Source organism: Balaenoptera musculus, chromosome 4 (genome assembly GCF_009873245.2).
Source record: "Balaenoptera musculus isolate JJ_BM4_2016_0621 chromosome 4, mBalMus1.pri.v3, whole genome shotgun sequence".
NCBI classification, from domain to species: Eukaryota; Metazoa; Chordata; class Mammalia; order Artiodactyla; family Balaenopteridae; genus Balaenoptera; species Balaenoptera musculus.
Genome location: NC_045788.1, coordinates 133,276,743 through 133,292,875, shown reverse-complemented (window position 1 = coordinate 133,292,875; position 16,133 = coordinate 133,276,743). Strand labels below are relative to the sequence as shown.

The following is a 16,133-nucleotide window of genomic DNA, read 5'->3' as shown; positions in this document are numbered from 1 at the left end:
ATCAGCTCTACATATACATATATCCCCTCCTTTGGATTTCCTTCCCATTACGCCTCGGTGTTTGGTATTACCCGTTCTCCCTTACTCCTTTAGCCTTTGACTAAAGACGGCACCACTGACACAGACCGTGGGAAAAAGAGGGGCTTGGGGCTGCCTTTCCACCTGCAGGTTCCAGTCCTTACGAACAGGTCCTGGGTGCGGGGTCTGGCTGAACTAGAACGCCTGTTTTACGTTTAGTAAGTGTGGGTAACTTAACAGCCCGGGCTTCCGTTTCTTCGTCAGGAATAAGGAATAAATAACAGTAGACTGCAGAAGGCCGTGGAGAAAATTAACTTGATGACCACTTGACATGCATTAGACCCAGACTTATACCAAAGGAGTGTTTGGTAAACTTCCACAAACATGGGTGCACACACACACACGCACAGAAACACACCCCAAACCTGGCGTGCAAAGCCCACAGTCGCCTGGGAGGGTGAGGACTTGTCTTCTGGGCTTCATCAGACTCGTTGTGTTTCTCAAAGACACCCCCCAACATCACAAGCACTGAAGTTAAAATGCAGATTCCCAGGCCCCGCCCCAGACCAGGAATTCTGCATTTTCAACAAGCTTCCCAGCTGATTCTCAGGCACACTGAAGTCTGAGAATTACAAACGACAGAATAACACATTCCCCAGGGAACTGCCACCAAGATCTGAATCCCCCTTCTCAGGGTGACCTGGGAGACACAACTCCAAGCAGGTGCTTTACAGGATTGGGCTAGAGGCTGCCCGCACGGAAGCCTTTTCTCTAGTAAGAAAACAGACCTAATGATAGACTTTCTCTGAGATTGAAAGATTAATGGGGACTTCCCTGGTGGCGCAGTGGTTAAGAATCCGCCTGCCAACGCAGGGGACACGGGTTCGAGCCCTGGTCCAGGAGGATCCCACATGCCACGGAGCAACTAAGCCCGTGCGCCACAACTACTGAAGTCCGCGAGCTGTAGGGCCCGTGTGCTGCAACTACTGAAGCCTGCGTGCCTAGAGCCCATGCTCCGCAACAAGAGAAGCCACCGCAATGAGAAGCCTGTGCAACAAAGAGTAGCCCCCGCTCGCTGCAACTAGAGGAAGCCCGCGCAGAGCAACAAAGACCCGACGCAGCAGAAAAAAAAAAAAAAGAAAAAAAAGATTAATGAGAAACACCCAGAGGTGGAAAGTAAAGCTTGAAAAACATGCCGTTCCAGAATTCAAAGCAGGAAACTCAAACCACACAATTTCAGTAAATGCATCCAATCTTAAAGAAAGAAGGATGCCCAGATCAGCTGATAGCCTGGCTTGCTGCTCTCTTCTGAAAGGTACATTACCTAGAGTCTGTGGCCACTTGTTTACTTACAGAATGTCCACTGTCTTCACAGCTATGACCTTGGGCTGACCTCCATTCTAGATCTTAATTCAACCAGCTCACCGACACTGCTGCCAACTCATGCCAGGCCTCGTGGAAGCCGGGCCAAAGGTGCAGCGTGGCGGCAGGCTGGTCTCCTGGTCAGGCCCGTCCCACCCACTGTGGCTGCTATAGCCCAGTGGATGCCAGAGCATTTCTGAGCTGAGAAATGAAGTCCTGCTTCCAGGGAGGGATGTGCAGGGTCTCAGGGGTGAGTGCTTGGTTAGGGCCGGGCACCCATCAGAGCATCCCGGAGACCTTCTACTGTCTATATTAGTTTCCTAGTTTTAAAAAATTAATTAATTAATTAATTAATTGTTTTTTGGCTGTATTGGATCTTCGTTGCATGCAGGCTTTCTCTAGTTGTGGCGAGCTGGGGCTACTCTTTGCTGTGGTGAGTGGGCTTCTCATTGCGGTGGCTTCTCTTGTTGCGGAGCACAGGCTCTAGGCACATGGGCTTCAGTAGTTGTGGCTCGCGGGGTCTAGAGTGCAGGCTCAGTAGCTGTGGTGCAAGGGCTTAGTTGCTCCGCGGCATGTGGGATCTTCCCGGTCCAGGGCTCAAACCCGTGTCCCCTGCACTGGTAGGCGGATTCTTAACCACTGCGCCACCAGGGAAGTCCCCAGTTTCCTATTGATGTTGAAATAAATGACCCCAAATGTAGTGTCTTAAAACAACCCAGATTTATGCTCTTACAGCTCTGGAGGTCAGAAGTTTGCAGTAGGTCTCACTGGGCCCATGTCAAGGTGTCAGCAGGGCTCTGTTCCTTCTGGAAGCTTGCCTTTTTCCTTGCCTAGAAGCTGCTCACATTCTTCGGCTCATGGCCTCTTCCTCCGGCAATGCTGGGCTGAGTCTTTCTTGTGCTGCCGTCTCTTTGGTTCTGACTCTCTTGCCTACCTCTTCCATCTTCCAAGGACCCTTGTGATTGCACTGGGCCCACAGAGCCCGACAATCCAGGATAATCTCCCCAGCTCAGGACCCCTAATTTAATCACGTCTGCCAAATCCCTTTTGCCATGTAAGATAACGTGGTCACAGGTTCCGGGGATGAGGATGTGGACATCTTTGGGGACCCTTATTCAGCCTGCCACAGGCCTCCTCCCCATCTCCCCATCTCTGGGGAGGAGCCAGAAGGCGTTCCCTCTCCTCCCTCCGTCCTTCTCCTGGCACCCTCCCCCCCGTCTAAACATTCAGCTGAGAAAGGGAGCGACAGGGGACCAGCGAAGTCTTCCACCCCAACTGGCACGTGGACCAGAAGAAGGCCTTCTGGAAAAGTTGGGGTCTCCAGATGAGTCTTCCACTTTCTTCAACTTTCATTTTACTGAGGTGTGGAGAGAGGACCTGCAGTTTTGCTCTCGTATTTGAGTTTCTTGGACTCCCCTGTCTCACCACATTCAGAGAAGAAAATGAGTCTTACGGCTGTAGATTTCACAGTGAAGTACCAGAGGCTGCCCACTCATTAGCACCAACAGCTTCAACCCCGGCCCTGCACGCCTCTCAGGAGGCCCGTCCCTCAACAGCTTCCCGTGGCCTCCTCCTTGTTCCCGGGAAGCACCGGGCACCCTCTCACCTCGCCTCGCCCTTGCTGCTGCCCTTCTCTGGAGCCTTCTTTCCCCCTGTGCCAGGCTCTCTCCCCCGCTCCCTTCATGTCTCTGCTCAGATGCCACCTTACCAGAGCAGCTTCCTGCCTACGAAGCCCAGGGCAGGGGACTCCCGATCCCTGCTTTCCTTTTCTCCTGGCTTTCCCACCACCTGCGTCCTTTGTTTACACCCCGGTGGTGAGAGGCATGGATTCCAGAACTTGACTGCCTGGGTTCAAAGCCATGCGCTCTTTGCGGGACCTTGAGCAAGCTGTTTCCCTCTCTGTGCCTCGGTTGTCTCACCTGCGAAATGGAAATGAAAACAGTGCAGACTTCAAAGGGTTATTATGAGGAATGAGTGGGTTAATTTCACATGCGGGGCTGAGAACAGTGCGAGCACCACGTGATCGTTTCCTCTCCTCCTTGCTAGCAGCTCGCTGACAGTCTCCCCCGACACTAGAGCGGCGAGCTCCAGGAGGGCTGGGTGTTGCCACACTTGGGGGCCGTTTCATCCCCAGTGCCTGGAGGACCAGGCACGCAGGATCTGGGGAGCGAGCGGCCTGCAGCCCAGCGGCCTGAGTTGCTTCAGGGATTATGTAGCCAGTTTCTGTGTCCTCAGTGTTGCATTTGTCCACCCGAAACCCACGCTAAGCTCAGTCTCTCTTTCTCTTCCTTGCTTTATGTGTAAGTCCTGCCTTTTCTCTGGTCTCAGAGGCTGGGGCAGGGAGTGGGTACAACTCTGGACCATGGACTTATCTGGATGGCTCTAAAAGGTCCATATATTTAGGGCCATAGCACCTGCTGTCAACAGTGTTGACAAAGGCTCTGTGGGAAGGGAAGAGAATTTCTGGACAAAGGGCTTTGGCTGGAATCCTGATCCTGCCACCTAGAGCCATGGGATCCTACCACGACCCCACCTGAGCCTCAGTTTCCCCATGAATAATGAAATGATACCATCTCTCCCAGAGATGGAGTGAGGGGCAAATGAGGGACCACGAATGAAAGGCAAACCAGACACTGCTGCCTAAGTGTGATTTTTAAGACGTGCCTATTTCAGGGTGTCCTGATGGACAGCTGCTTCTGCAGGTGGCGCGCCACAACCCAATACCCAGACCCTGCCTTCAGTGACCACCAACAGGGGGCCCAGCCCCATGCTGACCACTGTATTCAATGGTCTGACCCTGCTGTAGGCAAAACAGTGGCCCCTCCCAAAGATGTCTGTGTCCTAATGTATTCACAGGACACAGATATCTTTGGGAGGGGATGAAACCTAGGGTTCTGAGGAGGACGCGGGGCGTGCACAGCCGTGTCGCTGACAGGGTCTTGCTGCTCCAGCTGGGTGTCAGGCCTGAGCCTCTGAGGTGGGAGAGCTGAGTTCAGGACATTGGTTCACCAGAGACCTCCCGGTCCCACATAATATCAAACAGCGAAAGCCCTCTCAGAGATCTACATCTCAACGCTAAGACCCAGCTCCACTCAACGACCAGCAAGCTACAGTGCTAGACACCCTATGCCAAACAACTAGCAAGACAGGAACACAACCCCACCCATTAGCAGAGAGGCTGCCTAAAATCATAATATCACAGGCACCCCAAAACACACCACCGGACGCGGTCCCGCCCACCAGAAAGACAAGATCCAGCCACATCCACCAAAACACAGGTACCACTCGCCTCCACCAGGAAGCCTACACAACCCACTGAACCAACCTTACCCACTGGGAGCAGACACCAAAAACAACAGGAACTACGAACCTGCAGCCTGTGAAAAGGAGACCCCAAACACAGTAAGTTAGGCAAAATGACAAGACAGAAAAATACACAGCAGATGAAGGAGCAAGGGAAAAACCCACCAGACCAAACAAATGAAGAGGAAATAGGCAGTCTACCTGAAAAAGAATTCACAGTAATGATATTAAAGATGATCCAAAATCTTGGAAATAGAATGGAGAAAATACAAGAAACGTTTAACAACGACCTAGAAGAACTAAAGAGCAAACAAACAATGATGAACAACACAATCAATGAAATTAAAAATTCTCTAGAAGGAATCAATAGCAGAATAACTGAGGTAGAAAAACGGATAAGTGACCTGGAAGATAAAATAGTGGAAATGACTACCACAGGGCAGAATAAAGAAAAAAGAATGAAAAGAGTTGAGGACAATCTCAGAGACCTCTGGGACAACATTAAACACACCAACATTCGAATTACAGGGGTCCCAGAAGAAGAAGAGAAAAAAAAAGGGACTGAGAAAATATTTGAAGAGATTATAGTTGAAAACTTCCCTAATATGGGTAAGGAAATAGTCAATAAAGTCCAGGAAATGCAGAGAGTCCCATACAGGATAAATCCAAGGAGAAACATGCCAAGACACATCTTAATCAAACTATCAAAAATTAAATTCAAAGAAAAAATATTAAAAGCAGCAAGGGAAAAGCAACAATTAACATACAAGGGAATCCCCATAAGGTTAACAGCTGATCTTTCAGCAGAAACTCTGCAAGCCAGAAGGGAGTGGCAGGACATATTTAAAGTGATGAAAGGGAAAAACCTACAATCAAGATTACTCTACCCAGCAAGGATCTCATTCAGATTCGATAGAGAAATGAAAATCTTTACAGACAAGCAAAAGCTAAGAGAATTCAGCACCACCAAACCAGCTCTACAACAAATGCTAAAGGAACTTCTCTAGGCAGGAAACACAAGGAAGGAAAAGACTTACAATAACAAGCCCAAAACAATTAAGAAAATGGTAATAGGAACATTCATATCGATAACTACCTTAGATGTAAATGGATTAAATACTCCAACCAAAAGACATAGACTGGCTGAATGGATACAAAAACAAGACCCATACATATGCTGTCTACAAGAGACCCACTTCAGACCTAGGGACACATACAGACTGAAAGTGAGGGGATGGAAAAAGATATTCCATGCAAATGGAATCAAAGAAAGCTGGAGTAGCAATACTCATACCAGACAAAATACTTTAAAATAAAGACTATTACAAGAGACAAAGAAGGACACTACATAATGACCAAGGGATCAATCCAAGAAGAAGATATAACAATTGTAAATATTTATGCACCCAACATAGGAGCACCTCAATACATAAGGCAAATGCTAACAGCCATAAAAGGGGAAATCCACAGTAACACAATCATAATAGGGGACTTTAACACCCCACTTTCACCAATGGACAGATCATCCAAAATGAAAATAAATAAGGAAACACAAGCTTTAAATGCTATGTTAAACAAGATGGACTTAATTGATATTATAGGACATTCCATCTAAAAACAGCAGATTACACTTTCTTCTCAAGTGCTCATGGAACATAATCCTGGATAGATCATATCTTGGATCACAATTCAAGCCTTGGTAAATTTAAGAAAATTGAAATCGTATCAAGTATCTTTTCTGACCACAACACTATGAGACTAGATATCAATTACAGGAAAAAATCTGTAAAAAAACCAAACACATGGAAGCTAAACAGTACACTACTAAATAACCAAGAGATCACTGAAGAAATCAAAGAGGAAATCAAAAAATACCTAGAAACAAATGACAATGAAAACACGACGACCCAAAACCTATGGGATGCAGCAAAAGCAGTTCTAAGAGGGAAGTGTATAGCAATACAATCCTACCTCAAGAAACAAGAAACATCTCAAATAAACAATGTAAACTTACACCTAAAGCAATTAGAGAAAGAACAAAAAACCCCCAAAGTTAGCAGAAGGAAAGAAATCATAAAGATCAGATCAGAAATAAATGAAAACGAAATGAAGGAAATGATAGCAAAGATCAATAAAACTAAAAGCTGGTTCTTTGAGAAGATAACAAAACTGATAAACCATTAGCCCAGACTCATCAAGGAAAAAAAGGGAGAAGACTGAAATCAATAGAATTAGAAATGAAAAAGGGAAGAAGTAAAACTGACACTGCAGAATACAAAGAATCATGAGAGCTTACTACAAGCAACTATATGCCAATAAAATGGACAACCTGGAAGAAATGGACAACCTGAACCAGGAAGAAATAGAAAATATAAACAGACCAATCACCAGCACTGAAATTGAAACTGTGATTAAAAATCTTCCAACAAACAAAAGCCCAGGACCAGATGGCTTCACAGGCAAATTCTATCAAACCTTTAGAGAAGAGCTAACACCTATCCTTCTCAAACTCTTCCAAAATATAGCAGAGGGAGGAATACTCCCAAACTCATTCTACAAGGTCATCATCACCCTGATATCCAAACCAGACAGATGCCACAAAAAAAAGAAAACTACAGGCCATTATCACTGATGAACATAGATGCAAAAATCCTCAACAAAATACTAGCAAACAGTATCCAACAGCACATTTAAAGGATCATACACCATGATCAAGTGGGGTTTATCCCAGGAATGTAAGCATTCTTCAATATATGCAAATCAATCAGTGTGATAAACCATATTAACAAATTGAAGGAGAAAAACCATATGATCATGTCAATAGATGCAGAAAAAGCTTTTGACAAAATTTAACACCCATTTATGATAAAAACCCTCCAGAAAGTAGGCATAGAGGGAACTTACCTCAACATAATAAAGGCCATTTATGACAAACCCATAGCCAACATTGTTCTGAATGGTGAAAAACTGAAACCATTTCCACTAAGATCAGGAACAAGACAAGGTTGCCCACTCTCACCACCATTATTCAACATAGTCTTGGAAGTTTTAGCGACAGCAATCAGAGAAGAAAAAGAAATAAAAGAATCCAAATTGGAAAAGAAGAAGTAAAACTGTCACTGTTTGCAGATGACATGATACTATACATAGAGAATCCTACAGATGATACCAGAAAACTACTAGAGCTAATTAATGCATTTGGTAAAGTAGCAGGATACAAAATTAATGCACAGAATCTCTTGCATTCCTATACACTAATGATGAAAAATCTTGAAATGAGCAATTAAGGAAACACTCCCATTTACCATTGCAACAAAAAGAATAAAATACCTAGGAATAAACCTACCTAAGGAGACAAAAGACCTGTATGCAGAAAAACTATAAGACACTGAGGAAAGAAATTAAAGGTGATACAAACAGATGGAGAGATATATCATGTTCTTGGATTGGAAGAATCAACATTGTGAAAATGACTATACTACCCAAAGAAATCTACAGATTAAATGCAATCTCTATTAAACTACCAATGGCATTTTTCACAGAACTAGAACAAAAAATTTCACAATTTGTATGGAAACACAAAAGACCCTGAGTAGCCAAAGCAATCCTGAGAAAGAAAAATGGAGCTGGAGGAATCAGGCTCCCTGACTTCAGACTATACTACAAAGCTACAGTAATCAAGACAGTATGGTACTGGCACAAAAACAGAAATATAGATCAATGGAACAGGAGAGAAAGCCCAGAGATAAACCTACGCACCTATGGTCAGCTAATCTATGACAAAGGAGGCAAGGATATACAATGGAGAAAAGACAGCCTCTTCAATAAGTGGGTCTGGGAAAACTGGATAGCTTCATGTAAAAGAATGAAATTAGAACACTCCCTAATGCCATACACAAAAATAAACTCCAAATGGATTAAAGACCTAAATGTAAGGCCAGACACTATAAAACTCTCAGAGGAAAACATAGGCAGAACACTCTATGACATAAATCACAGCAAGATCCTTTTTGACCCACCTCCTAGAGAAATGGAAATAAAAACAAAAATAAACAAATGGGACCTAATGAAACTTAAAAGCTTTTGCACAGCAAAGGAAACCATAAACAAGATGAAAAGACAACCCTCAGAATGGGAGAAAATATTTTCAAACGAAGCAACTGACAAAGGATTAATCTCCAAAATATACAAGCAGCTCATGCAGCTCAGTATCAAAAAAACAAACAACCGGGACTTCCCTGGTGGCGCAGTGGTTGAGAATCTGCCTGCCAATGCAGGGGACACGGGTTCGAGCCCTGGTCCGGGAAGATCCCACATGCTGCAGAGCAACTAAGCCCGTGCGCCACAATTACCAAGCCTGCGCGCCACAACTGCTGAAGCCTGTCTGCCTAGAGCCCGTGCTCTGCAACAAGAGAAGCCACCGCAATGAGAAGCCTGCACACTGCAACAAAGAGTAGCCCCTGCTCGCCACAACTAGAGAAAGCCCACATGCAGCAACGAAGACCCAACACAGCCAAAAAATAATAAATAAGTAAAATAAATAAATTTATTTTAAAAAACCCCTGAACAGCCCAATCCAAAAGTGGGCAGAAGACCTAAACAGTCATTTCTCCAAAGAAGATATGCAGATTGCCAACAAACAAATGAAAGGATGCTCAACATCACTAATCATTAGAGAAATGCAAATCAAAACTACAATGAGGTATCACCTCACACTGGTCAGAATGGCCATCATCAAAAAATCTATAAACAATAAATGCTGGAGAGCGTGTGGAGAAAAGGGAAACCTCTTGCACTGTTGGTGGGAATGTAAATTGATACAGCCACTATGGAGAACAGCATGGAGGTTCCTCAAAAAAACTAAGAATAGAACTACCATACGACCCAGCAATCCCACTACTGGGCATATACCCTGAGAAAACCATAATTCAAAAAGAGTCATGTACCACAATGTTCATTGCAGCTCTATTTACAACAGCCAGGACATGGAAGCAACCTAAGTGTCCGTCAACAGATGAATGGATAAAGAAGATGTGGCACATATATACAATGCAATGTTACTCATCCATAAAAAGAAACGAAATTGAGTTATTTGTAGTGAGGTGGATGGACCTAGAGACTGTCATACAGAGTGAAGGAAGTCAGAAAGAGAAAAACAAATACCGTATGCTAACACACATATATGGAATCTAAAAAAAAAAAAAAAAAAGGTTCTGAAGAACCTAGGGGCAGGACAGGAATAAAGACGGAGATGTAGAGAATGGACTTGAGGACACGGGGAGGGGGAAGGGGAAGCTGGGACGAAGTGAGAGAGTGGCATGGACATATATACACTACCATATGTAAAATAGATAGCTAGTGGGAAGCAGCCGCATAGCACAGGGAGATCAGCTCGGTGCTTTGTGACCACCTAGAGGGAGGGTGGGAGGGAGACGCAAGAGGGAGGAGATATGGGGATATATGTATATGTATAGCTGATTCACTTTGTTATAAAGCGGAAACTAACGCACCATTGTAAAGCAGTTATACTCCAATAAAGATGTTAAAAAAATTAAAAAAAAAAAAGAAATTTAGGGTCCTAATCAGAAGACCTAAAAACAGATTATCCTGGAGTATTTGGGTGGACCCAATGTCACCACAAGGATGTTTGTCTAGAAGCCGGAAAAGGCAAGGAAATGATTCTTCTCCTAGAACCCTCAGAAAGGAACACATCCCTACAACACCTTGATTTTAGCCCAGTGAAAGCTGCATCTGACTGCTGACCTCCAGGACTGTAAGACACTAAATTTGGTTCTAGGCATCTTCACCATAAGCCTCTTTGCCATAGACATTTTTGCCACAGCATTTTCACTGCAAACATTTTTGCCAAATAACTAATTTGCCGTAAGGCAATTTAACTGTAAAAAAGTAAAATAATGAAAAATAAAAGAGAGACATTACGCAAGACATAATGAAACATGAAAAGTGATAACAAAACTTAGAAGACTTTATTGCAAAATATAAAATATTTGAATCCATTGAAAATGTGTGTAGATGCATGGCAATACTGCGCAAACAACAGATTTTATTTTGTGGGCTTTACAAAGCACTTGTCTTCAAAGTCTTTCGTTCATCATATTATACATTGTTTTGTTCTGTTTTGTTTTTTTGCTTTTTGACTTGTTTCATGCTTTCTCTTTTTCACTAAGATTTCCTCTTTCATTAAGCGAGGTGTCAGTTTCTGAACACTGGGACGCATGTTTGTAACTGAGCTTTGTACTGCATTGTGAAAGCCTCTACACTATTGCGTGGTCTTGGCATATTGTCACATGTCTCTTGATAAACGTTTAGTTCTATGGGAAACGTTGGTTCAATGCTGCGCCTTTAAGGCCGTTGGTCTCTTTCTCTTCCAAGGTAGTGTGTTTCAAAATCAGAAACCAAATCATCGTCATCTGTCAGCTCGATAAAGTGATCAGTAACTTCACTAACTGGAAGAAACGCTGACACATTTCAACCACTTGAAACCAAACCATGAAACCAAACCGTCAACCAGTTATTTTATCTTTTATGGCAAAATCGCCTGATGGCCAATTAGTTAGGCGGCGAACATGTTTGAGGTGCCAAGTTGGTAGTCATTCGTTACAGCAACAACAGGAAACTAATACAGTCCCTGGAGGTGGACACCAGGCCTTCAATGACACCCCAGCTCCTACATGATAAAAGCTCACAGTCCTAAGTAGCGTGTACAAAGCCCCACTCTACTTGCTTCTCCATGGTCTTTGGGGCAATGGTTCACTAACTGTTAATGGTAAGAAGAGATAACCTAGGGAGGTGCCAAGTGTGTCCTCTGCACCTCACAACCACAGCTCCTTCTGTTCCACCCTCCTACCCCAACCAGCCACCTCCGATCCACCCTGGATCCAGGTGTTGGAGATTTTATACGTTTTTAAGAATAGTCTCTCCTGGGTCTTAACAGCATAGTTTGATAAACACACATCACACACAGATAATAAAATAAAGTACTGCTAACATCAAAATTAATCATTTAATCTTGACAATCGAACACCCTTCAGGATCTTCCCATGGATGGGTCATTATGATGAACATCAATGATCTCACCTCCCTGCAGATGAGGAGAAGTCAAAAAGACATTCCCTGAATCCTCACCCATAACCAGGAAGCTGCTCTCGTCTGTAAATACTGGACATCAGCTTATTTACCTAGACCATTTGTCTCTTCCTATAAAGGATGGTTTGGTTTCCCAGGGAGTAAAGTGGGGCTCTTATCTACTTCAAAATATGGGTGAGAAAATTCGGAGAGATAATGTATAGAAAGCACTTAACAGCTTGTCTGAGTTAAAAGAGAAGCCCAATAAATGGTGGCCATTACTATCATTTATAGAGTTTGCCCCCAAACATTCCAGTTACATAGTAGTTTCCACTGTTGAGATTATGGACAAACAGGAGTTACTTAATACACATTTATCTGCAATGGTTTTTATGTGGTTGGGGATTTATGGTCTTTCTCAGTGGTCTCTAAGCTCCGAGAAGCTTTGGATGTTCAAGTCAGCAAGTCAGGGTGAGAAAATTTTGTGGCCTAAGGACATTCCAATCTGCTAGACAATAAGCAGCAGCTATGACAATTACAAATAGAAGCCTTAATTCTTCAACATTCGGGTAATTGAATTACTAAAGAGTGGTTGACTTACTGCACTTTAATGCTTTGATTAGCTTCTATCTAAAGCAGCACCTACTACAGATTGGGTCAGGTCCGATATTTTACATATGTTATCCTTCTAACAACTCGAAGGGGTAGATATTGCAAGTCTCCCTTTAAAAATTTTGTTTCCAGTACTTGTATTTTCTCCCCCCTCTGACCATAAAAGCAATTACGTGACTACTGAAGGACACCTGTAAATTATGGAGAAGTCTGGAAATTTTACTACTTACTACCCGTTTACTATATAATCGTTAATCTTTTCACTTTGTGTTTTGACCAACAAAGAGTTTCTCTTAAAAATATCCCGGTTAGTTTTTAATTGTTTATTATGCAAAATTTCAAATAGTCACAAAAAACAGATTAGTATAATGTGGTGCTGCTTTGCAAAGGATCTGTGGTGAAGGACCAGTTTATTTCCAATGCATCACACAGAACCAAACTTTTGCAGAATACAATCAAAGATAATCACTAGAAAGATGGACCTGCCCATGCGTGTTGTAGCAATATCAAATCGCAAAGTTTTGAAATACTTCTCTCAACCTCTGGACTATTGGCAGACAAGTCACAAACAGTTCACAGACTAATCAGGAGCAGCACTAGTATAAAGGACCACCTCGGGCAATTACCAACATTTTACCAATGCCCAAATCTCATCTGAAGGAAGCAGGGAAGGGGCAGACATAGGTCGTTCAAGGCTTGAAGCTGGGGAGGAGCAGAGCCAAGATTCAAACCCGGGCTTCCCTGGTGGCGCAGTGGTTGAGAGTCTGCCTGCCAATGCAGGGGACACGGGTTCGAGCCCTGGTCCGGGAAGATCCCACATGCCGCGGAGCAACTGGGCCCGTGAGCCACAATTACTGAGCCTGCGCGTCTGGAGCCTGTGCTCCTCAACAAGAGAGGCCGCGATAGTGAGAGGACCGCGCACCGCGATGAAGAGTGGCCCCCGCTCGCCGCAACTGGAGAAAGCCCTTGCACAGAAACGAAGACCCAACACAGCCATAAATAAATAAATTAATTAATTAAAAAAAGAAAAAAAAAAAAGATTCAAACCTATCTGTCCGACTCCCAGGGGAAACAGCCATTTAACCAGGAGCACATATCCCCATATGCAAGGCTCCCCTCAGCCAGGATCTACAGCATTTAAGGGCTTTAGCAAGAGATGCTGATTAAAGAAACGAACGCAAACAACACCTTGAGAATTCAAGTGGGAGGAAACTTCTAAATTCTTGAGACTTCTTAAGTGTTACCCAATCTATGATACCGGCTTTTCCATGGGAAAGAACCCAGCAAAACACAAACAAGTGGACATGCACAGAACGTTCTCACACATCCACCTTTGTCATTGTTCTCTCTTTCTCTCTCTCTTTTTGTAGTTTTTCTCTTTCGCTCATAAGTATGGTCAGTTAGTGTCAGAGGTAAGCAGGTGGCCGATCTCAGGTAAAGGGCCGTCCAGATGGCAACGGAGCTGGGATTAACAGTCTGGTTCAGCTGACCGACCCCCTTACCTGCAAGGTAACATTTCTGGGTCCTGCCCTGACCGCTGCCCCGCCCCGCCCCGCCCCCTTCCCCCCCCCCCATCTATCCGTTCCCCATCCCGGGGGACTAACCATCGGGATTTCACACCCGATATCAAACACACCCGGCCACAGTAAGACTGAGTTACAGTCACAACCTCCAAGACGGAGGTCCCTGCCGGTGGCTGGCCTCCACGGCACGCAGCTGCCAGGAAGGCAGGTCTGGGACCTGCTTCTGGCTCAGGCCACTGGGGAGGACGTGCCAGACGGGGCTACGTTCAGGCGGCCCAGGAGAAGACTCTGTGGCCCGCAGAGGCGGCCTTTCCTCGAGCCCTGGATTCGGTTTTTCCTTTGTTCATTTTGAGACGTTCGGAGTCGGGCCGCGCTGGTGTTTGGGCGGCGGCGCGGGGGTGGGAGAGAAGGAGCTAGAGTGTGTCCAGATTCATGCAGGGGCAGCTTAAGCCCCTCCTTCCTGCCAGCGATGTCCAGGGCGCCGGGAGGGGCGAACGGCGTCCAGCGGCTCCTCCGCTGCGCCTGCTCCAAGCCCCGAGGCTGCCCGGAATTCTCCCCTACCACCCCACACCCACTTCGGGCTCCCCGCGGACCCGCCCGATCGGGGCAGCCCTGTAGCCCCTCAACCGATCCAGGTTCCCTGCGGACCCCACCCGCTAGGGACACCCCCGTTTACCCCCAACCTATCGGGGTTCCCGTGGGCACCCCACCTACTCCGGGCTCCCCGCTGACACCCACCCGTGCGACAACGGTTCCGGCCGGCCTCGGGGCGGGGGGCCCAGGCCCCGCTTACCTGCCGGGGGCGCCGCTGCGTCGCAGCCACTGAACAGTAACAGCAGCAGCAGCAGTAACAGAGGCAGCGGCCGCATGGCCCGGGGCTCTGGGCGCCGCGGGCTCGGCGGCGCTCTGGGCGCGGCCCGGCCCCGGCGCTGGGTCGCCAAGCCGCTCACGTCGCCGCCTAGGTGGCCATGGCGAGCGCAGGGCGCTGGGGCCTGCCTCTTCCAGAGCGGCGGCGGCGCCGGCGGCGCGTCCCGGGCGGCAGGAGAGCCCTGCTCGGCCGCCGCGCCCAGCCCGGCCCCTCCCGGCGCCCGCGCTCCGCCCCGCGAGGCCGCCGCGCTCCTGCGCCCCGCCCGCCGCGGGGATTTTCCCGGCGCCCCCCATGCGCGCCGGCGCTCCCGGGAACCATGGCCCGGGGCCTCCCGGCCGCACCCCCCGACCCCGTCTCCCCGCGGCCGAAGCGCCCAGCGCGCCCAGATCCCGGCCTCTGCGGCCGCCCGAGCCGGGGTCTCACCGAGGCCGGACTCCCGGAGCGAGACCTGGGCCTGGCACAGAGGACGGGGTGGTGTGGGGGGAGGGCGGGGAGGGGGAACCCTGCCAGAGCCACCTTCGGGGGCCTTGCGACCCTTCTGGAAACACCCCCTCGAAACCCAAGGCCCTGGGTGGGCCTCGCGCGGAGCCCTCCATCCTCACCCCACCCCCTCTTCTCCCACCGCTCCCTGATTCCAGGGGTTGCGCAGTTGGAGCATTCCTCCCTCGAGCTGAAACTTTTGCTTGCTTATTAGTCTCTAAAGTACCTACTCAGCTTTGAACCCTTTTTTGAAAATAGGTTTTAAGGGTATAGTGGATTGAAAGAGCCTGCGAGAAGGAAGGAGTGGGGCTTCGGCGGTTAATGGGCGCCCAGTAGCGCGGAGGGGGAGAGAAATGTCCCACATTTCAAAACGGCCTGTGGGTTTGGCCCAGGTTCAGGCTGTAAAGGAGTGTATGAGGAAGTAACTGCGGGCGCTGGGGCTGCGGGGGTGTGTGTGGGAGGCCTGCGCTCAGGCTGAATCTGCGCTGTTTCCAGTTTGATGCCAGCGAGGATTTGAGTCTGCTGTTCTCCCAGGATGAGCCATGAAGCAAGTTTAGCAGGGAAGGAAGGGGGGCAAAAAAGGGAGGGAGTTGTGGGGATGGGACGGGGCGCGGAGACCAAGAGTGAAGGAAGACGGTCGTCGGTCCCGCTGGGGGGCCCTGCTGGGCTAGTTGGCCACGTAATGTTTGGCAACATCCAGCTTTACTTTTGGACTTTTTGCATTTTATTTCCTTACTGTAGAACTCTTTTGAGGTCTACAGCCACTGTTGCAAACACATGTGATGAAATATCTAGCAGTATTTGAATGGTACTTTGAGTGAGTTTTTCAAGACAAAGGCATGTTCATATGTTGTGAAAAAAGCAGAGTCCTTGCAAAAATG

General features: G+C 46.9%; 1 protein-coding gene across 1 annotated transcript in view; it reads right to left on the bottom strand.

Annotated features, from left to right (window-relative positions):
- Positions 1-14,979, bottom strand: part of IFNGR2 (interferon gamma receptor 2) — a 34,790-nt gene extending 19,811 nt beyond the window's left edge. The window contains exon 1 of the mRNA XM_036850522.1: positions 14,698-14,979. Within this exon, the coding sequence (XP_036706417.1) occupies positions 14,698-14,773 (76 nt within the window). The 5' untranslated portion in view covers positions 14,774-14,979. The remainder of the gene's footprint in view (positions 1-14,697) is intronic.
- Between the last annotated feature and the right edge of the window lie 1,154 nt (positions 14,980-16,133).